The sequence below is a fragment of the Lissotriton vulgaris genome, chromosome 2_2, assembly GCF_964263255.1.
Source record: "Lissotriton vulgaris chromosome 2_2, aLisVul1.2, whole genome shotgun sequence".
NCBI lineage: Eukaryota > Metazoa > Chordata > Amphibia > Caudata > Salamandridae > Lissotriton > Lissotriton vulgaris.
In genome coordinates, this window is record NC_141688.1 from 5,871,539 (window position 1) to 5,895,775 (window position 24,237).

The 24,237-nt window shown below is 45.7% G+C and overlaps 1 protein-coding gene across 1 annotated transcript in view; it reads left to right on the forward strand.

Annotated features, from left to right (window-relative positions):
• Positions 1-24,237, forward strand: part of LOC147728929 (sulfotransferase 1B1-like) — a 659,149-nt gene that overhangs the window by 270,178 nt on the left and 364,734 nt on the right. Inside the window, exon 3 of the mRNA XM_086959169.1 lies at positions 10,767-10,895. Coding sequence (XP_086815295.1) covers positions 10,767-10,895 — 129 coding nt within the window. The remainder of the gene's footprint in view (positions 1-10,766; positions 10,896-24,237) is intronic.

Sequence of the window (24,237 nt, forward strand, 5' to 3'; positions counted from 1 at the left end):
TTTCCCAGCTTTCAATCCTATGCAGGCCTAATGAGTTCTTTTTTAAGTTCATAAATCTTTATTCGGTAAATTAATCACCATAAAAGACAACAATACATGTTAAAAAATGTTAAAATACATTCATCATAATGTACTAGCAGCAACTGGGGAGGACCAAACTTACGCTACCACTAAACACTAGCATAGTAAAAACAGGACAGAAAATACTCCAGTTACTCGAACTTAGCAGCTTCAGACAACTCCACTCACGGTAGATAGAGGCAGTGCAATCTTCCCCAAAGATCTAGATCTAATAATCCAGGCGCTACCTAGAAACTTTGCCACCCCGCATATCACTGAGGTAGATGATACATCCGATGTAATCACTCGTAATGCCGAGCGGTGACACCTCAACCCCAAACCTTTACATACTGGTTTTAACCAGTTTTTCCGTGGCACTTTGTACGCTGGGCAAGCAAAAAGAAGGTGGGCCACGGACTCTTTGGGGGCCGCACAACCAGGACAGGATCGCAGAGGACCGCCCTGGTTGGACCATTTTGAGGCAAATTCATGCACCGGGAGGGTACCGAACCTTAGCTTTAAAAAGAGGGACCTGTCAAAAGGTTTAGTTATCAAATCCAAAAAGGGTTCAAGCTTCCTTACACTCTTACACTCCAGAAAGGACTCTGTAAGTGACCCCCCTGATGTGTCACGTGAAGATTCAGCCTGGACCCAATCCCAATATAATTTCTTGATAACCATCTTGGGCGGGGGTTCTTGGGACTCCCAACTATCGCTCAAACCCAATTGGGAGACCAATAGCCTCAGATTTTTCAGCCAGCCAATTTTACCCCCAGAGTCCAATAAAATTAACTCGTCCAGTGCTTCCGCGTATTTGACCAACTCCTTAGTCCTTCTCAGGCGAACCCAAAAAAGTAGTGGTCTCAGTCTCACTATATCTTTTAGGGCGCGTCTGCCAAGGTCAAGCCGCAAGGGAATGAGGGGAGTGGAAACCGGGAGTGCCACCACGTCTCTCAAAAACTTATTTTCCGCTAAGGTTAGCTCGTTTACATTATTGAACCCCCATAATTCGGAGCCGTACAATGCTGCCGGGAGTATCTGGCCATCATAGATGGCCATTACCGGGGACACTGGTTTGCTAAGTGATGCCCGGCGCTCTCGAAGGATCACCCCCGAGACTCTTCTGTGGCCCAACAGCATTTTCGCTAGGTGATCCTTCCATGTCATTCGGCTGTTTATCCGAATCCCTAAATAGTCAAACGCCTCAACCAGCTCCAAAGGCGACCCATTAAGGAGAAAGTTGTTTTTAAAATTTTTGGAGGGTGAAAAGGCCATCAATTTGGTTTTAGTAGTGTTGATGGTTAGGCCCCTCTCTGTACAGAAGGTGGAAAAACGCTGCAGGAGTTTGTGCAGGCCTACCGGAGATTTAGCTATCAGTAAGGTGTCATCAGCAAAGAGTAGGGTTTGTATCTTTTCCCCCGCCAGGGTTGGGGCATCCGTCTCTTCTCCTCTCAGATGGTCCACCACACCATTCACAAACAAGGAGAAGAGAGTCGGAGCCATGACACACCCTTGACGGACACCACTCCTCACCGGTACCCTATCAGTCAGTTGGCCCTGCGAACCCCATCTAATCCTGGCGTAAGTCCCCTCATGGAGTCTTACAATCAATCTTAAGAGTGGGCCAGGGAAGCCCATGCTTTCCAGAATCTCCCAAAGTTTGGCTCGGGGGACCAGGTCGAAGGCCGTCTTGAGATCTATGAAGGCCATATATAGGCTTCCCTTTTTGATGGTAACTGCCTTCCAATAGATCCCAAACAGCCGAAAGACCTGGTCCACCGTGCCCACCCCCTGACGAAAACCGGCCTGCAGATGAGACAGAATGCATTCTTCCTCCATCCAGTCGCATACCCTGGTGATAATAACCCTGCCAACCACTTTCTGGACTATGTCTATCAGACTAATCGGACGGTAGTTGGCAGGGTCATCTCTAGCCCCCTTCTTGTATACTGTTACCACCTCGGCCCCCTTCCAAGAGTCTGGCACGGGGTGCCCCTTTAGGAGCAAATTCATTACGGTGGCTATTAAATTTGCCCATGCCAGGGGTTCAGCAATCAGGAGATCCCCAGGGATCCCATCCGGGCCAGCTGCCTTTTTGGGTGTCAAATGTTTAATAGCTGCCACAACTTCGGAGGCCATAAATAAACACTCCGTCTCCCCGTCAGGATCCCTTCCCTCCCCACAAGAAACCAAAGGGCCAGGTGCATCATCGCTGCCACCATACAGAGATGTGAAGTGATTGAACCATTGCTGGCAGGTTATATGAGTTGCTAGAGGCTGGGATTTACCCTGTCTGGCTCCATTAATTAGATTCCAAAATTGCGTCGAGTCCCTCCTTCTGACTGCCTCTGTTAATTCCCTCCAGTGCTCCTCCTCCCACTCACGTTTTGCCAGATCGATTGCTCTCAAGTACTCCCTCCTGGCCGCTCTAACCAGGTTGGGATTCCTTGAGAGCAAGGCAACTGACAGACTCTTCCTCTTAACCCTGCAGTTAGCAGAATACCATGGGTTGCTGGTTATAGGGGGCAGCCTATTAGATCTACGGGGTTTCCCGTTAGAGGAGAAATAAAGACTTAATTGTTCTATCGTGCCTTTATATGCAGAATCTAGTTGTAAAGAAGAGCCTGGAGAACCCACAACCTCCCGTTCCAACACTCCCAAGTCCCTCTGCAGGTCTTCGATGGTAATTTTGATGGTCTCTAGTTGGTCTGCACTTAACCGAGCTTTATCCCACTTCAATCTACGATTGCTTTCGTAGGGGATCACCTCTTTGGTTCGTTTCAACGAAACACTCATCCCTTCCACTTTCGATTTACCCCATGTGAACTTACAGCAAAGCGGATTATGATCGCTGTCCTGTGAGGGTACCACCTCCATATCAATAAGGTCCATCCACATACTGGCACTCACTAGGATATAGTCAATTCTGGACGGGGCCGTTATCCTATTAAAAGTCGGTGCACCTAATTTATCAGATCGGGACCTGCCGTTAAGGGCTCGTATTTTATGCTCCCTAGTAAGGGCATTCAATTGGATTGCCCTAGCGGACCATTTCCGAATGGGGGGTATCGTCAAGGGGGGGATAGACCACCTGAAATCGTCCTCCTCATTTCCCAGTGGGTCATCACCAAGAAGAGGTTCGAACGTACAGTTAAAATCGCCACCCACCATAATTCTGGCTGAGGAAGGGCAAGTGGCTAGAGCAGAGTCGAGGCTCAATATGGTTGTCGATACATTGTCCCCCACACCCCCTCTCGCATACACATTAAAAAGTTCAAGTCTAAACCCCTCTATATGGCCCCTGGAAGAAAGGTGCATTAAATCACTGCAGTGGGTATTCATAGATGCCATGTCCCAATCTAGGTCAGTTCTTATCCAGACCAATAGACCTCCTGCTGGTCTGCCCTTCCCACTACTTATTGCTGGGGAGAAAAAGGATGTATAGCCAGATTTGTCAATTGGTAACAGACACCAAGTTTCTTGGAACAGGCAAACATCGAACTTCTCGATGAATTCGTGCCATTCAGGAATGTCTAATTTCCTTTTGAGCCCAGCTATGTTCCAGGAAATCAGATTTATTACTCTGGCTCCCTTGTGGACTGGAAAATGCCCTTCCCTGGAGTCCCCCCCCTCCAAACTCCCATCACTAGGCTGGTGGCTGTTACTCACACAGCCAGGTTGGCTTTCAGAATCAGTGCAGGGCACAACATTAAACATATCCGTGGCAACAGAGTGGGGCATATTCGATAGGGATCCAATAGTGTCATCAGTAATGACCCCCTGGGAATTAACACAAATAAATCCTCCATGCTGGGGATCCGCTCCTTGTCTACCGCCTCCCTCCTCCATAGGCTGTAAGCATCAGTCGCAGTCCTCCAAGCCACTGAGCTGCGAAAACCTATTGAAGGTATCTAAGGGGGTGAAGGGTCTGAGATGCTCCATTGCACCTTTGTGGCTTGGGTGGTGACTCTGTGGAACCGTGTACCAACCGGACTGACCGTTAGGATAGTACTGATGCTGGCCAAGTACCTGGTGGGTACTGTTGTAGCCAAACTGCTTGAGATTAATGAATGAAATGAAATGAAATGAGAATGATAAAGACACTGAATGCCACTGAATGCCACTGAGTTTTTCGAAAATTAGATTGAGCCAAAAAAGCCAAGAGTCAAGGGCCCTTTAATCCAAAAAGCCCCGTGTTTCAGAGTCCGAAGGTGACGAGGAAAATCTGCCTGGGACAGCCGAGTGGTTGATCAGTGAGTCCGCGACGCAGGGAAGCCTCGGAGCTGCAGAAACTAAGGCAGAGATTCAGAGAGAACACAGAGTCAGACGCTGCTGTGATGGCCGTTCTAACATGCCGTGTCCCTTCAGGCTTTTGCAGACGAGGAGGTACGTGAGAGCAGGTTTTCCGAGCAGGGTACTGAGCAGTAAGCAGTAAGCAGTAAGCAGGCGGAGTTATGATATATTATAGAGTATTGGGAGAGGAACAGGGGCAGGGGCAGCAGGTCTTGAAGGCACCCAGGAAGCTCTCTCTGCAAGAAAAGGAGGAAAGGAGCGCAGTAGAAAATGCTGGGTATTTTAGAGGTTACTGTACTCACATTGATTTTCAAAAGTGTCCTAAGGCTCTCAATTCCGGCTCTGCACCTGGCTCCGCATCCACAGCCCACATCCAAGTCCAAAAGTCGGGTCTTCTAGCTGTTGATTGGCACTACCCGGTTAGTCCTTCTTTCTTATCTCCCTTATCTCAATCCAAAAGACCGTGCCTTCCATGTCTTCTACGCCGGGCTGTGCCTCTGCTAAACTCGGAAAAGATAGCCCGGAGAAAAGCTGGGGGAAGCGCGTTTTCGTTTCCACAGTCGGCAAAGCCTGGGATCTAAAAGCACCCCACTGCCGCATTACCACATGACAGGCCAGTGCCGGCAGTACCAGCAGCAATGTTTGTTTCTTAGTCCTTTATCCCTTCAGTCCTTCTGCCCCATCTGGACAGCCATCTGCAAGAATAGGCGTAATATCAGAAAAGCGGATATTAACGGAGCTTATTCCAGCATGGCTAGGAGAGAATCATTTGATGCTGATCAGAGCTCACGGAGCAGGCAGCTGGCAAGTCCTCTCACTCCGGCGCCATTTTCTGACTCATCACAAATGCGTCCTTATTCAAACTTTTTATTTACATGATTTTTTATTGTTTTCTACAGACAGGTGTATGTCATGATGTTCTGTGTAGGAGTGAGCATGTGTGCTCAGGTGAAGTTTTGTACATGCATAAACCTTGCCTTCTGGCAACATGTTATTAGATTTCTCATTTATGGACAGGGATCTGTCAGGCTAGCCAGGATGACTCTGTATCATCTCAAAATGAAACATTGTTGAGCAGTGAATCTGGAAAATTTGAATGAATATTGACACAGTGCTATTCATATGTTCACATACAATGTCTATGGATGGTTTGCTAATGCAACATGATTTGGAGAGATGTAGTGGTCATAATCCTTTGACCAATTAATACGATTTGTAATTATACACTGATGGCTGCCCTGTATCCTCTGACACTTGCAGCATTTACTTGCCAGGCTAATGTGGTAAGCTTACAGTACCCATAGGTGGGCCCTGCATTCAGTTGAACTTGATGCTTGCAACCTTGTTTAAGCACTTGCTAGTCATCGCAAAAATTGTGATGTATTATGTTAGACTCTCACAGCCTAGCATGGACCTGGGCTCCACAAATCTTGTGCTTCTTTGGCAAGTTGTTGGTGTCGTTTTCTCCCAGAATGGGCAATGGAAACCTGGTCCTGACTCCTGGAGACATACAACACACATGTAGTAAATATTAGTGCATTTATTTACAAGTTCAAATATTGAAGTGGCTCCCAGGAAAAATTCATTGGATAACAATAACAACCCCAAAGGACGTTTAGAGCAAGGTGGATATCCAGACAGAGTCCATGTAGAGAACCTGTCTCAGGACATGTTGAGGAGAGCAGTGCTTCAGTCAGGAGGATGACCACAATGTCATTAGGGAGAATAGGGCACATAGACAGTCCACAAATGGTCACGGTGAACAGAGAAAAGTCAAAATGAGAACAGTGACAGCAGATGTTCCCTGGCATGTTGATCAGCACAGGGTAAGATGAAACTGGCTTTGTGGCACAGATACATTCTACCGCAGACTTCAACGTTGGAAGGAGGTACCGTCCACATCTTCCTCCTCTATTTGTGCGGTGTCTCCCGTGAGGGTGGTGTTGTAGATGCAGAAGCAAAGGGAGGCACACACAGATCAGGGGCAGAAGATGTGGATTCTGTGCTGGAAGCAGCATTCATCTGTGCCAAAACATTATTAATCACTACAGTGATGAGGATCTGCTGGTTTTACAACACAATAGCAATGCAGCGGTGGTAGGCAGCCATATGGGAGTCCACAACATAGACCCCATGAGGGTTCTGATTGCCTTCAGCTCTTTGGCCACCTCGATGGTGACACTTTGGCAGGGCAGTTGTTGATGCCTCTGCCTCAGGACACCAGTGATGTCAGTCAGGGACTGCTAGAGGCCGTGGAGCAGAGAGTAGGTGGTTCTGATGGCAGCAGTGTTATCCCTATTGGGATTGAGGCACCCACAGACGTCTTCTATGGTGGCCACCACAGTCAACATCCCAGCCCACATCTGATCTGCTAACTCCCACTGGACTCCTTCAACAGTACATTAGAAGGTAATGGCTGGGTCCTCGGAGTCCAGGGTTCTGGAAGGGGTGGTAGGTGGTACATGTGGGTAGCTATGGAGGGTATGTGGAGATGCCACAATGCTGCTGACCCCCCGCATATCTAGAGATTGTGTGCCAATAGAGTTGAGGGGCTCTTGTAGGGAATTCTGGTCTATGGTTGGTAGGTTGTCATCATCGCCATCATCACTAAAGTCCGGGACAGGGTGCTGGTCAGGAGGTGAGAGTTTATCCTTTGTACTGAGATGTGGAAATCCTATTTGTGATGTCTCCTACATGTTGACATGTTTAAAGCAGTTGACCAACAAAGTGCATTACATGACACTTTCAGTTTCTCATTGATGAATAGTACAGCTGCTCCTCAAGGTTATGGGTTGCAAATAGCTCTGTATTTCCATTTCTGATGACTGGATCTCAGCATTGTCCTCACTATCACTGTGCATCTACTCAGAGACGATGGGCCCTGTCATAGTACTCAGATTCCAATCACTAACGTTCATGCTATTTCCTCATGACCAGAGTTGGTGAGTGCTACACATTGTTTTCATCAGACCCATACACTAGTATGTGCACATGCCCCCTCTGGCTGTTCCAAATTTGGTCATGGCAGCTGACTTACTGCCACACAATGATGGTACCCTGCCTACGACACCTACATTATGTGTGGCCATCTCCAATGGGAAGCATGGCGGCTCTTATGGAGTCATATGTGTCAGGCAGCATCCCAAATGGTAGTAGTACCGGGAATGGTGACATCTACCTACTGAGGGGCATGTTCACATAGAAATGGCATAACACAGTGGTGCTAGCACTTAAGCTGTGCGAACCTGTGTCATACCACCCCATGTGTTTTCCCTTGCAGTGTCACCGATAATGACAGCCAAGCAACAACAAAGATACCCTTGAAAGATACCGCGCATGCGTTGGCACACAGCTGTTGTTTTTCAGCAGTGTAGGGGTGTGCACAAGGATGGCACATATTTCAGTAAATATGGCCAATCCATGCATATGTGAATTGATGCTGCTCTGCACTGCTGATTTGTTAACGTCGACGCCCTGCACCTTTTGACTTTAAATATGGCTCATAGTCCACTGATGTACATAACTTGCATTTACCCCCACACCCATCGTATATCTGTAGGTGAAAGGTGTTTACGTGGTCCCTACAAAGGCAGCTGACAATGGTGTGCTTTAAGCCTGCATATCCGGACAGCCGCATACCATGTTGTTTATTCTAGGGAGTATAGATGTGAGTCTTAAAATGTCCCTCTATGAAGGTACTACCCATGGCATATATATCCCCCACCTCTCAGGTGTGTTGTTTCTGCTGTGAGATACCAAATGCATGTTAGGAGTTTGGAGTCTAGGTTAATGTGCACCAAGCTGTGTGAATAGGAAAGTGTAGAGTTGCGCTGTGTTTAGTAATATGCAACACATCCCTGTGCTTTCCTTTTTGCTGGATGCACATTCATGTTGCTTGCAACTTCCACAAGTTCCATTAAACTATGGTGCAAGGGTGCCTGCTTTGGTGTACATCTGCTGTTTGTGTGCCAGCACAGGCATTTAAGACAGGAATTCACGGTATTTAGTAGAAACGGCATATTGCTGCCTTCCATTATGAGGTAGGATATCCCAGCTAGAAGGCTTGCAAAACTGCTCTACACCAACATATGATCGAAATGCCAATGATCCTTCCTCTGATGTCATGTCTGAGCATAGATGAGCCAGGTGCCTAATGTTTATCCTGCTGACAGTGTGGCCGAGCACTGCACAATATGACGTAGTTCCCCCTATTGGCCCTTGTAGGGACTTATCCGGTTACTGTTGTAATTGTTCATAGTCAGCACTGTCTTGTCCAGTGACTTCAACCACTGGTTCTCACTGATGACAGTGGACACCTGCTCCTCCGCGGGATCCAGCTGCCCCTAGGGTGCAGGATTACCACCTTCGGTCTGGAATGCTGCCTGGAGATTGCTTGCCAGTTTCTCCTTAGTTTTGAGCTTGGCATCATGCAAGTGCATTTTACAGTCCATCACTGTCCTCTTGACTTCAACAACACTGTTCACCTTGTCCACTATTCACTGCCATATGGTCTTTTTTCGTGCCCAATGACACTTTGGAGGTGAAGAAGAGGTGGTGTTGTTGGTCCGTCACCTCCGCGATCTAGATCTCATTCGCCTCCCAACTGAACTTGCATTTCCTATTCCCCTGTGAATCTGGCTGGTCATCCTGGCTGGTAGTGGGGTTGTGGGCGTTGTTTTCTTGTGCCAACTCTCGGCTACTCCATAGCTGCTTTCAGGTAAGTTTAACTTTTTTTATCTGTTAGCTATGTTTTTTTTCCCCGATAGGCACTGAAAATGTGCAAACCCACAGACAAAGTAGCCCCTATCAGTAACAGGGACTAATTGCCCAGTGTGTGTTATTTATTTTAATCTGATTCGTCTCCCCACATCCTTTTGCCATTTTCTAAATTATTTTTGCAAGGGCTTGACAACTTCTCAGGCAGTGGTACTAGGCCCCTTTGTCCATTAACCACATTTTTTCTGAATGCTCCATATCTTGAGCATCGGTGGATCATTTCAGCATTTCTTTTCCACAAAGACGCCCTTCCTTAAACCTCACAGGAGACTTTAAGGTGCACTAAAGAAGTCTGGAAAGCTTTTAACCTTTCATTAGTAGGTGTAGATTGGAGTAAAATACAAGACATTGACAGGGAAACCCCGGCTATGAATGTTACATTTACCTTACTTAGCTATCTTATTAATGCTACAGTAAATTCCAGTGGCTCTCAGTCCACAACCATGCACTCTTCAAACTGCCCACTCACACATACAAAGCTTTACACAACATTGGCCCCACATACCCAATCAACTGCATTAACTTGCAGTTGATGAGGTGTGTGGGCCCAATGTTATGTGGGGCTCATTAACTGCATTAACTTGCAGAGTCCAAACAGACATCTATGCCCAGCCAAACTTGCAGAACCAGATCAATAAGTCATGCCTTCTCCTACCTCAAATCAGAGTCACCTCCTCAGTGCTTGACTTCCACAAGCAACAGAAATCCTAGTTGGTCACTTAATCACATCAACCTCCTGCATGAACTCACATACCCACCACTAATGAGCATGTCTAGTTGCTACTTATTTGATATATCACAAAGAAACTGGAGTAAATGCATGCAATGGTTTTCTTGAGAGCACAAAACGAATCCCACTAACCACCAATAACCATTAGATTAACCACCAACCATGGCTTCCTTAGTATTTGATGCCTTGAACTAAGCACTGCAACACTTCATGAGTGTTACAAGTGCTACATAAGTGCTATTACAATACAATTGTCGCACATGCACCCAAAGTGTGGTAGGAATTCCAAAGTCCAGGAGTTGGGATCCTCCAAAATCTCTTTCTTTTCTTGTAATGGTGGTACCTTTGTGGAGACATTGATCAATAACGTGGCCACAAGTTAAGCCTAGTTCCAAACAAATCTTTTTTGTTGTCATTGAAAACCAGAACCTTGCTCAGAAAGGAGATAATGTACAACAACAGAAGTCTGTGATTGGACCTGCACCATGGTGCCTTCTATCCCTGCTCATTGGTCAATGTCTGTCTAAACATATTTTCACTTGGACTATGTCATAATTTGTTTTCACGCATTAAGTCTTTGCCTTGTCAAGTGTGTTTGTTATATCTGAGCTTCATGATACTTTGAAAGGTTCACTTTTTGATATTGATTTACAATCTTTCTCCATAAGAAATGTGAACATAGTGAAGCGGTTTCAACATTCTTACATGTATGCTATGGGTTCAAGCATTGTTTAACTAATTTTACATAGAACTGGCGCTGATTGTGGAACATTGACAATCTATGGAAGGCAGTCTTTAGTTAGCCTGAGTGTAATTTCTCTGTCCCTTTCATTGGTTTTGCATGATTAATTTCAGCTTTATGAAGATATGTGCTTCATTCTCCCGTGGTTTCTTTCTACGTTTTCAGGGACCACCTGGATGACCGAAATAATCGATTTAATAGTTAACAATGGCGATGTGCAAAAATGCCAGAGGGATGCTGTTTACAATCGTATTGGTATGTTAGAATTTGTTGTTCCAGGATCAATACCACCAGGTAAGCCCAACAACACTGCATTGCGTGGGACACAGTGGTGTGAAATTTGTTTAGACAGTAAAACGCACGAGGGTAATGATTTATGAGAATTGTCAAACGTGTTGTAGCTGTACAGCGTTTTTTCCTGCCTCCCTTTCCTTCACAACATTGCCTTGTAGATGTCCATCTTGGAACACATATGTTAGATCATCCAAGCACCACAGACAAAGATGAACAGTCAAGTCACTGTTTAACAATAAAGGACACAGAGAGCAAACCTCCTGCTGTACAACATGTCTGGGGTGGACCGCAAGGTTCGATAATTTAATTGGTCTTCACTTGAAACAATTTTAGACACACATTGGAGGGGTGTGCCTACAGAGTACTGTGACATGAGGACACAAAAACTGGCTGTGTTAGTAGGAGTTGCAACACAGGACTTTGCAAAAGCTTGCAAACAGTATAATGTGTGCGATAAAAGCGACACTTAATTGTATAAGCAGGCGGTTGCTGCCTTGGAATTTTAGAAGTTAAAATGGCCCATGTGCAATACATGCAATGTACATTGCTAGACTGATGAACTTTCTCTCTTGCTCACTTGGCCACTGGATTCAAGATAGCCTGGCTGATGAGGATCATGAATCCGAAACCGGTCCCAGGAAACTTGTTTCCGGTCCATGGAAGACATGGCTTGGCAGTTCGGGCTGGACTGTTCCCATGAGGCACAGGGTCAGACTGATTTGCATAAGGCCATGTCTGAAATGGGGTGGCTGAGTGGGCTAAAGAATGCTGATGGATTAAACCAAGATCAGTTGACTGGGGGTGAGTGTTTGATCTGCTCAAACGCTCCGTCCATCATCCCCTTTTGAATCGCTTTGTTCACCCTAAGTGTGGCAGGGTATGCTCAGACGTGAGTCCCTTGCTCACTTGGCCACTGGATTCAAGATAGCCTGGCTGATGAGGATTATGAATCCGAAACCGGTCCCAGGATGCTTGTTTCCGGTCCATGGAAGACATGGCTTGGCAGTTCGGGCTGGACTGTTCCCATGAGGCACAGGGTCAGACTGATTTGCATATGGCCATGTCTGAAATGGGGTGGCTGAGTGGGCTAAAGAATGGTGATGGATTAAACCCAGATCAGTTGACTGGGGGTGAGTGTTTGTCCTGCTCAAACGCTCCGTCCATCATCCCCTTTTGAATCGCTTTGTTCACCCTAAGTGTGGCAGGGTATGCTCAGACGTGAGTCCCTTGCTCACTTGGCCACTGGATTCAAGATAGCCTGGCTGATGAGGATTATGAATCCGAAACCGGTCCGAGGATGCTTGTTTCGGGTCCATGGAAGACATGGCTTGGCAGTTCGGGCTGGACTGTTCCCATGAGGCACAGGATCAGACTGATTTGCATATGGCCATGTCTGAAATGGGGTGGCTGAGTGGGCTTAAGAATGGTGATGGATTAAACCCAGATCAGTTGACTGGGGGTGAGTGTTTGATCTGCTCAAACGCTCCATCCATCATCCCCTTTTGTATCGCTTTGTTCACCCTAAGTGTGGCAGGGTATGCTCAGACGTGAGTCCCTTGCTCACTTGGCCACTGGATTCAAGATAGCCTGGCTGATGAGGATTATGAATCTGAAACCGGTCCCAGGATGCTTGTTTCCGGTCCATGGATGACATGGCTTAGCAGTTCGGGCTGGACTGTTCCCATGAGGCACAGGGTCAGACTGATTTGCATATGGCCATGTCTGAAATGGGGTGGCTGAGTGGGATAAAGAATGGTGATGGATTAAACCCAGATCAGTTGACTGGGGGTGAGTGTTTGATCTGCTCAAACGCTCCGTCCATCATCCCCTTTTGTATCGCCGAGCTCGAATTTACATTCAGAGCTGTACAGGAGTTTATTTTATATTGGTTTACTGTAGAATTTCCTGTGAAGATTGGCATAGTGTTACACAAGGATCATTCAATGACCTCGGTACTGTCAAACTCAACAAGTAGACTCGCAACAGGTGAGAGGAGGTGGCCTAACGGCTAGTGCGGTCGAGCTTCAAGCTGGGGTACTGGGTTTGAATCTCGGCAGGTACGCTCAACATCCTGTGATTCTGGGAAAATCACTTAATCTCAACGAATGTGCCGTCTGGAATGCGACTGGTGCTTATGTAAAGTGCTCTGATACCTTCGGGTCGAATTTGCTCAATACAAAGCATCCCCCCAAAACAAATGGACACGTTCACTGTGCCTAATGAGCAACTGGCTTCCTTATGTCTGAAACACTCATTTTTAGTCCAGTTAATGCCATCTTAATGCAGAACCTGAATATCAAGTTCGAAATAACAATGGTATTAAATATCCATCAACATATCCTGAGTATAAACCTATCAAGTTTTTTCTTTACATTAACAATCGAAGTTTTAAATATTGAATATTTAAATATTGCGGTATTTAACATTGTTTATTAGATAGTATTTTGTTATTTTGTTTTAGATTTTTAGTAATAATTCATATTATGTTATAAAGATTTCAAGTATAAAATGTTTACTGTTTTATTTTTATTTTTGGGAGCATTGTATGTCCAGCTTTACATAAAATCTATCTTAATTTTAGCTTTTAGCTTCTGAAAAGCTATTTTGCTCTCAGACTCCTGCCTTCTACTCCTTCTCTCATGTCTGTGACTGCTTTCATTTCTTCATTCTTTTCATTCTTGCCTCTGTCTTCTCTGAGCCTCTTTTCACTCTTGCCTCTCATCCGCTTTTGTTTCCCCTTTACTTCACTCTTCTGAGCCTCTGCTCTTTCGACAGTTATTTGGCTATTTTTGTGTCCACCTGCGCCAGTCTCAGTACCAACTTCATCGCCCTAATGAGCTTACATTCTCCTTGGTGACCTCAACTTCCACCTTTGAGATGGAACCAACCCCTGCACTACAGAACTCCTGGATAGCCGGGGCAACATTGGACTTACCCAGCTTGTCTCAGAACCAACACATTTCAGAAGGAGACTTGCTCAGTGCCTCAGCACAGGTCACCCTAACCCCACAGTCAACCTCAACAAGAATATCACTAATTCCAACAACTGGATTGAGAATTGTGGAGAGTCCCTTTCATCCCTCAAGCCTAAAAGCAAAAATGATCCGACAAGAAAGCCAGCTTGTACACAGTGGACCTTTGAGACACCAAAGAGCACTGTAAACAGCTGGAAAGGAAATGGAAAGACAGCTACGACATAAACAATAGAGCCACATACAAGTTAGCACTCAGACGCTACCATCCGTAACTAAGAAACACCATGGAAAGAGCACTAGCTCCAAGGAGATCTTCTTGATCATCAAGGACTTCACCACACCCCTCAGCCTCCATCAACAACATCAACGCCTCCCAAGAACTCTGCTACGATCTCTCAAACTTTTTCTGCAGCAAAATGGCAAACATCTAAAGCATATTTGCACACCAACCTGACCCCATCGAAACAATAGTCATCCTACCCATCACCAACCAAGATGACCACCTGACCGAATTGACAACCCTCACCAGAGACAACACTGCAACAATCGTGCTGACCATCCACTCAGGGACCCCAAAGGATCCATGCCCCCATCACATCTACAACATGAGAACATCACCAATCAGCACCGCTCTCACCCACATTATCAAGGCCTCCATCAAATTTGCCACATTTTCAGTTGACTAGAAACATGCAAAAGTCAATGCTCTCTTCAAGAAAACATTATTAACAACAGGGGGTACCCGGTAAACCATGCGGCATCTGGGTGAATATAGCAATTTAAGAAAGAGGTGATGCCAACGGTATTCTCTTAAGGAAGGTTATTTGTCAAGACAAACACTACTAATTATCTGTCTCATCATATAGTACATTATATAATAAATATCTCATCTAATATTTTTATCTTGTGTGAAAATACTTTTCAAGATTCAAAAGCAATATATCCTGTTCAGAATCAAAAAACTCAAATATCTTATCGTTGTGAATCCTTAATCCACAAGATGTGTGAGAAGCCCAATAGTTTATATCCAAGGAAAATCTGGCAATGTCTTTTCCTGGCCTTATTTCCTTCTTCGAACACCCAGAAAGCAAGGGTCATAAAGAAGCGAACAACAATGTCTTTATGGCTTCTAGTCAAAATAATGCTCCTAGAGATTATATCCAAATGATTTCCAAATCAAGAAAGAAGGTGTCGAAATAAATGGTAACTGTCGATAAGTATTTTCACACAAGATTAAAATATTGCGTGAATTGTATGTATGATGTAAAAACATGAAAAAGGATTTCTAAAAGAAAATTTTGAATCACTTTTGTTTGCAGGTTTTTTCTTTTTAGTTCTAGTTGTTCGGTAATGGCTAGTAGATGAACGTTCAATTAGATGAGATATTTATTATATAATGTACTATATGATGAGACAGATAATTAGTAGTGTTTGTCTTGACAAATAACCTTCCTTAATAGAATACCGTTGGCATCACCTCTTTCTTAAATTGCTCTTCAAGAAAACAGCAGCAGACTTAAACCAACTGAACAACATCTGACCTATATCCCTGCTCCCCTACCAACCCAAAATGATAGAGAATACCATCAACAAGCACCTCTTAACCATCCTCGAGCTTTATCACCCACTGGGCAACACCGAATCAGGATTCATAAAGAACAACAGTACTGAAACAGTACTCATTCCAGCCACCGACAACATCTGGACCCTCCTGCAACAAGGAGAAACAGTGCCCCTCATCCTGCTCGACCTATCCACTGCTTTCAACACTGTCTTCCACAACACTGTCATCAGATGACTCCACAAGATAGGTATCCAATATTACACACTCAAATGGATTTTTTCCTTCCTCCTGAAATGAACCGAAAGGGTCAGAGTGCCACTGTTTACATCAGCGACCAAGAATCTGATCTGCAGAGTCCCTCAGGCATCAACACTGATTCTGGTGCTGTTGGATCTCTCCGCCGCTTTCGATACGGTGTCTCACAAAATGCTTCTTGAGCGACTAAAAGACGTAGGTTTGGAGGGCACGGCACTGGCATGGATGGAAAGCTTTCTGTCAGGACGCTCTCAAGAGGTTAGGCTGGGCTCCCACAAATCCATCCATAGGGAGCTCAATAAGGGAGTGCCACAGGGCTCCTGCTTAAGCCCTACACTTTTCAACATGTATGTGGCTCCCCTAGCCAACCTAGCAAGATCATTTGGGTTTACACCAGTGTCGTACGCTGACAACACCCAACTCCTCTTTCCCTTTAAAGATCTGACATCGGCGATAAAAAAATCTTTCGCAGAGGGAATGAGAGCAATATCTGCTTGGATGTCAGCAAATTGCCTCCAATGCAATATAGGAAAAACGGAGGTCATGTTGTTTGGGCAAGCAACAACACACTGGACACCGGACTGGTGGCCCCTGGAATTAGGCCCCGTCCCTAGCCCTAAAAATACAGTGAGAAATCTAGGAGTGTTAATAGATCAAACACTTACCTACAAGGACCACGTAAACCAGGTGGCAAGCACCTGTTTCCGAGCCATCGGTATGCTAAGGAGAGTGTTTCCCTACCTGCCAGACTGCCATAGAAAAACACTAGTGCAGGCATTAATCATCAGCAGAGTGGATTACTGCAACGGCCTTCTTTTGGGAGCAAATGAAGGGCAGATCAAAAAACTGCAAGTAATCCAAAATACGGCAGCTAGGATAGTCCTCAATGCCCCCCCTAGGACTCCCTCCCTTCCCCTGTTGACCAAACTTCATTGGCTACCAGTGAGGAAACGAGTGCAATTTAAGACCCTATGCACAATTCACAAAAGTGTGATAGGTAAAGGCCCTAAATATCTGGCCAACATCTTTCTGCCTTATGCCCCTGGGCGAATCCTGCGCTCTGTGAACCAACAACTTTTGCAGGTGCCCAGAATGAAGAAGGCCAGACAAGGGGGGCGAACCCTAGCCCACCTTGGACCAAAGCTCTGGAACTCTCTGCCTTTTGAGATAAGGACACTGACCAATCATCTGACCTTTCGCAAGGTCTTGAAAACACATCAATTTCCCATTAACTGAAATAATCTCTCTCTCCAAATGCTCCATTCTCCTCCTCATTTAACATCTGAGGATTCACTTACTGGCAAAGCGCGGAGATACCCCTTCGGGGGTCTATTCTTGCGCTATAGAAGAATATAAAATAAAATAAAATAAACACTCAGCCCAACCCTGTTTAATGTCTATATGACACCGCTAGCCAACATCATCTGATTGGAAGGCATCACTATCATCTCCTATGCCTATGGCACCTTTCCTCTCCCTGATGGATAAGACAACCACCACCAGAGCCAACTTCACCAACTTACTGACTATGGCAGTAGATTGGATGAGAACCAACTGCATGAATCTCAATTCTGACAAGACGGAAATACTGGTCCTTGGAAACACGACCACCCTGTGGGGCTCCATCTGAAGGCCGTCGGAACTAGGACCAACGCCAATACTCAACAAAACGCGCAAGAGATCTGGGGATCATCCTATGCAACCTCTCTCAACACATCATGGCCTCCTTCTTACTTCTTTACTTCCACATGAGGCTGAAGACCTGGCTCTTTGCATACTTCCCCGGGGACCATGCGCCCACACATCTACTCAAGCGCCTGTATATCCTCACAGGTGATTAGTGCGCTGTAGGAACCAACAGCATAACACAACACAACATAACATAACATGACATGGCATGACATTGTATGACGTAACATAAAAATTGTAGACATAGTAAATTCCATTTAAAAGAAGATGGTTCTAGTGAGAAAAGCCTTGTTTATAGCCTCTTCAGCAGATTTAAAGGTCAGCGTCACCAGGAGACACTTTTCATAGGCACGTTCAACCTCGCTCGTGTGATGGACTTATGGTCAGTCCTATGATAAGACATACCTATTATCATAGCAAAGCAGGCACATGCCAAAACCATCCAAGCAAACTACTACCTGAAACGGCCAGCGCATCTTGGGGCATGTTTGTGTAGTGCTCCACCTCAGATGTGCCCCATTGCTGTGCCCAGTAAATGACAGGCCTTAACTTGGCTAAGATCGGGATTCCAGCCTCTGAGGTTTAGAGGCAGCTGACCATTAGGGTGTTAAGGAGTAATCTTAGATATTTTACGAAGGCAATATTAGGCCCTATTAGATTTTACATCTTAGAGTAACCCCAAATCTCGACTCCATGCAGGACAGCATTCTGGCCCTGTTGCTTTATACACTTGGAGAGTGTAGGAAGGCAAGTGTCTCTGCCCTTCTTCTTGCACACTGGGCAATGATGTAACAGCTTCCGTGTAGAGGCTGGCATAACTAATAATTGCCACAATGTTACTTATAATAATGCATAATTGTGTGAGAAGTATAATCCAACCATTTAGCAGTATTTTCTTAGTGCAAAATGCACTGTTACAATAAAAATGGGCCAAAGGATGCATTTTTCTCTAATAAAATAGCACTAAATGCTACAGGACATGAACAGTAGTAGACAACTGCCGTTCCCTCTCTCTTAGTTCATTGTTCCTCTGCTTATGTAGTAGGATTTTTGCACCAAATTACTATTAAATGCTCAAGCTGGAGTAATTGCATAATTTCTGTAATTTTGCATCACAACTGTCTTTTTAATTTCTGAATTTACTCCAGTGTAGGTAAAATTTTGCCCAGACCTAGTTATGTGCTTTTTCTATTTTGCTTTGTGTGTCACACGTTCTCACAGGTAGGTAAACGTTTGCACTTGTTCAAGGCTTCAATTGTCCTGTCTAAACGGGCATTGGGCCATTTATAATATTTACAAAACATTACTAAAGTTCTTTTCAATGGGGGTGTGTGGTCAAAATGATGGCAGGCGCAGTTGCATAATTGCGAGATCCATGCCGGCGCCGTGAAGGCCCTGAGCTAATCGTGGCTGTTATCCACATTCTGCTTAAAGAAGGGATGGGCTTCACCAAATAACTCCCACTCACTCAGCCGAAGGTGAGGGCGACCAGTGCATGGCGCCGCCATCAACTGAACACTGCCAAACTGCCAGACAAGCAGGTGATCAAACCAGCAGCTGCAATTGAGCCTGGGCCCCATCAGAGGTCCACACGGGGGGCCGTGACCAGCCGCAGCGTGCCTGTGGTGAGGTAGATATCTTGGGGATCATGTGCCTGAGCCTGCAATCGGAACGGGAAAGCACCTAAATAAATCTGAGAATAAAGCTGTGAGACCACTGACATTCAGTCATTTGAGGAAGGGCGAAGACCCATTCACCCCCATCACTACTTTTCTGTTACTCTGGAGAAGAACTGGGTATGCAGGCTGGGGACAGCCAATAGCCTGTTGGCCCTCAGAAGCCTGTAGCTGTGCTGCTGCCGGGCCAGGAGGGGACACTGGATGGTGGGGAAGCTGCAATGCCAAGCAGTGAAGACTGAGTGGGAGGGAACATGAAGAAGACTCGTCAACCTGCCTCCCCTATATGCTTTAAATGGTCCGCTACTGTCCAGTACTGAGTACCAGCACTTTCTAATTTTGAGTGGCAGAGTCCCTGAACTCCTCAAGACAAAATGTAATACTTTTAATTGCGGAATACCAGCACTTTTCAGAAACCACAGGTACTATGGTACAGAGTGCCTGCCCTTCTACTTTTTCATTTCAAGAACTGCCCTCCTCCCATTGGATTTTGAGCGTGCAAGGGACCATGCAAGGCCCATCTGGCCTAACCAACATGGAGGAGCTGGGGGCGTGATAGAAGGCACTGGGCCTTCACAGATGACTCTGAGACCGGCCCAGAGACCTGTGACAAATTTGGATCTTCCTTGCCTCTCGCCAGAGCTGAGGAACTACAGGGTGAAAAGACCTCATACTGGTAACTGACTCAGCTGTGGGCCCTAATAGTTTAGTGCACTATTGCAGGACTTTGAGACACAGCTGAGAACATTAGGCGGTAATGGGGGCCTGTATAACCTTGTTCAATGAGAACGGTACTAACTCCATGAGTTAACCTGCTGCTGTTAGAACATTTGTAATCTCCGTGTTCTGAATATGTGTTGCTGGATGAAGTATTAAGAAGTGTTTATACTGGCGGTCTTGAAGGATATGTAGTTCTGTAATGGAGAGCGATTGAGTATTGCCACAGGATATACTATGCCAATCAGCCTTGACCCTGCTACTCATGGGAACAGTCCAGCCCAAACTGCCACGCCAGGTGTTTCCTGGACCAGAAAAAGCATCCTGGGACCGTTTTAGGGCTAACACCCCTCATCAGCCAGGCTAGCTTGAATCCAGTGGCAAAGAGAGCAAGGGAGGTTCACCTACGGGCATACCCTGCCAACTTAGGGCTAACAAAGCAAACACAAGGAGATGATGGACGGAGCACTACAACTTTTCAGACCTCACCCCCAGTCACTATTAGATCTCAGTTGAATCCATCATTGTTCTTTAGCTCACTTTAGCACCCCAGTTCAGACCAAGTCATATGCAAATTAGTCTTGACCCTGTTCCTCATAGCCCGAACTGCCAATTCAGGCCTTCCCTGGAGAGGAAACAAGCATCCTGGGACCAGTTTGTGGATAACACCCCTCATCAGCCAGGCTACCTTGATTCCAGTGCCAACTAGAGCTATTCAATGGGCTGGCAACGTTTATGAAACTAAAATTACTGACATTCAGAAATTTATATAATACTAAGTTGGGAGAGGGTCTAAGGGGAAACTTAATCTTTAAAGACCAAAGAGACAGGACACACCCCCATTCAATATATAGAAAAAACATACAGAACCTGTCACTGGTCTAACCAATAGTAGAGATGAAACAGAAAAACTATGTATCTACCTATGATGTGTGTGTTACAATAAGGAAATGAATCCCATCAGCCCACCCAATTGGCAGAACATCATCATCTGGGATTATTGTAGGCAATGGTCCGGATCGGGAAACACACTTGTAGATATTGTGTGTTGTTCACCAATCCATCAGAACCACCAGTGACGGAACGTGCCAACTCAGCAAATCGTAGTTGTAGTGGTGTGGGATGTAGGTTGCAGTGAAAAAAATGTGAAAATGAGGATCAAAAGTGCAAGGTAAAATTGGCTACCATGATAAAAGGGAGAAATTTTATTAGGAAAACTATCATGGTGTCAAGGTTAAAAGAGAGTGTATGACAGTTTGAAATTATCACTGTCAATACATCGATGGAATATGGTCAACATGTTTCTGCCAATGTAGGTCGATCATACCTACCAGGCTTTCATCAGGACCTTATATACACTACTGCAACAAAAAATGTGGCAAATAATAGTGAATTTATTTATTTACACATACTATGTGATACCAAACACCCTACCATACGTGGAGATGCTCCTATGTGGGATGTCTAGTTCACAGATAGTTAGGATTCTTTCCTGAAAAGTGAAGAACACACACATATGTACATATAACCAACCGGTAAGACATAGACATATTCATACCAAATATCACATGTTTTACAATGCTAAGCAGTCAAACTTCAGAGAGATAGTCATATCATTATTTTTAATGGATTTTTGATCTACTCACCCAATGAATCTTGGGAGTAAACCTCACCTCTCCTGGCCACTGCTCAGGAGGAAAATGGAGGCACCGCTCTATAGTAGTGGGAAAATGAACAGTACATGTATGGGGTTCATGATTAGGTTCCACCAAAACTTTCTTACCACTAAATATTCGATTGAAAACCTTGGTATTTGTTTCGAAAATTAACAGAGGGGCAACACTGTCACGTCGGGGGACTCTCACAAAGTACACAGGAGACGGTAGGGTCCAGGAATCGGTTTCTTTATTCTCTTTGCCACATGTGTGTACAGCTCGCCCTGTACCCTGACCTCTTGCCCCGAGGTCCCGATCCCAACTGCCCCCAGATCCCCTCCCCTGACAGGATGTGGTGTCCGGTGTCCCTGTCCCCAGACCCTGAGTCGCCAGGGTCCTAGTGCCATCATGTAGGCACGACATCTCCCCCCTTGTTGCGAACAAAGTTTCTTGCCAATTGTCCCATGGCTCGTGTCAGCGATAGAGAAGCGTGGAGAGAGAGAGAGAGAGAGAGAGAGAGAGAGAGAGAGGGGGAAAGAGAGAGAGAGAGGGAGATATCGTGATAGGCTGATCATCAGTGGAAAGATAGTCCCCTCACATCACTTCGATCAGTCTCTTGGTCTTCTTGCATTCTCTCCTTGGTCGCTGTTCTCCGACATCTGGGAATTGGTCTTCCTGTGATGTGTCTCTGGTCGGTTCTTTGTTTGGCGTGTCTTCTTCTTCTTTGATTTTTATTTCCTTGAAGTGGGTACTGTTTCTAGTGATCTGGTGTTGGCCGTCCGCAGCTGTGATCATGGGCCCATTCACTTTTACCACTGTGAGCGGATCCTTTGCGAACGCGCTGTCTGACTTCCTCACTTGCCGCTGTTTCACCAGCACCATGTCCCCTTCCTCTATCTTGTGGTCTGTTGCATGTCTTCTTTGATCCGCGTATTCTTTCATCTTCGCTTTCTGCCCCTTATCTCTGATAGCGATGTCAGCCTGGTCTGCTCTTTCTCCTTCCTTTATCTGCGGCAGTCTTGTTCTGCTCACTCGTCCTAGTTCCAATTCAGCGGGACATCCCCCCGTGGAACTGTGGGGGGTGTTCTGATAGTCTCTCAGTACCTGGCATAAGGCTTGTCCAATCGATATTTGGGTTATCTTTGCTCTTTGCACCGCCCTTTTGATGGTCCCCATGAATCGCTCAGCCATCCCGTTTGCTTGTGGCCACAGGGGTGTTATGCGTCTATGATGTATGATGTATGACGTATGATGTATGACGCCATGAATCTCTTGAATTCTTCACCTGAGAACGGTGGGCCATTGTCTGTTTTTAACATCTGCGGCCAGCCCCATGCCGCAAAAATGTCATCAAGGACTGGCAGTGTTGCGTTAGCTGACGTCGATGAAACAGGCTTTACTGTGGGAAATCTTGAGTACTCGTCGATCACGACTAGGAAGTAACTTCCTGTTTCTAGAGGCCCATAGAAGTCTGCTGCCAGCTCCGTCCATACTGCCTGTGGTAGTGGAGACATTTTTAGTGGTTCCGGTTTTGATGGTGGTCCTGTTACTTGACATATGTGACACTTTGTCACCATTTCCTCCACCATTCTGTCAAGTCCCGGGAACCACACCTTTTCCCGCAGCATCTTTTTGGTGGCCACCATGCCCCGGTGTGACTCATGCGCCAGTTCCACTGTCCTTCTTCTCAGCTTTCGTGGCATCACTATTCTAGTGCCTCTCATTATCATTCCGTTTTCGCATTCTGACAATTCCTCGTTTATCCTTTTGAATGCCAGCAGTTCTTCTTTGTCCACTCCTTTACCTACGCACATGTTACTGTTCACGTGTCTCCATCGTTGTGCCTTGTTGATTCTCATTGCTTCTTGCATGGTGTCATCCTGTTTCGTTGCTTGTTCCAGTTCGCTAGCTGTTATTGTCGCAGGTGTACTGAGCTACAGTGCAAAGTTTATGTATTCTTACGCCATTGTGGTCGCTTGTGAGTTTTATGGTAGGGGGTGTCTTGACACGTAGTCTGCTGGGTTTTGTTATTTCCCGGGCTTGTGGATGATTTTAAAGTTATAGTCCATCAGTCTGATTCCCTTACCTTTCTATTCTTAGTGGTATCTTAGCATTCGGGTTACCATATATCGTGATCAGAGCCTGATGATCCGTTATGATCATGAACGGCTTTCCGTATACAAACATGTGGTAGTGTTCACAGGCCCACACTACCGCCAGACTATCTTTTTCGGGTTGTGAATAGCTTTTCTCAACGTCTGTCAAACTCTTGCTCCCATACGCGACGGTGTGTCTTGGGGAATCTCTTCCGGGCTGGTGTTGTGCTAGAATTTCTCCTAAACCCACGGGGCTTGCAACCACTGTCAGCTCTGTACATAGCTTTGGGTCGAAGTAGGCCAGATGATCCACTGCTGTCACTGGCTTTTGTTATTTCCTCGAACCCTTTGTCACACTCGCTGGTCCATCGAAACGGTTGTCCTTGCTTCGTGAGCTCTCTCAGTGGTGCGCTGACGGTGGCGAAATCCTTAATGTAGCGCGCAGAGTAGCTCGCCAGCCCCAGAAACGATCTCACTTCTGCCACATCTGTGGGCTTCTTCCCCTTTTCCAATGTTTCCACCTTGCTGTGGTCTGGTCGCATTCCTTTTTTTGAGAAAATGTGGCCGAAGAACATCAGCTCGTTCCGCCCCAGTTCGCACTTTTCTTCATTTAGCGTTAGGCCTGCTTCTTCTAGATGTGAGCATACCTCTCTTAGGGCCGTGTTGTGTTCCTCATCAGATTTGCCGAACACCAGGATATCATCAATATAGTTCA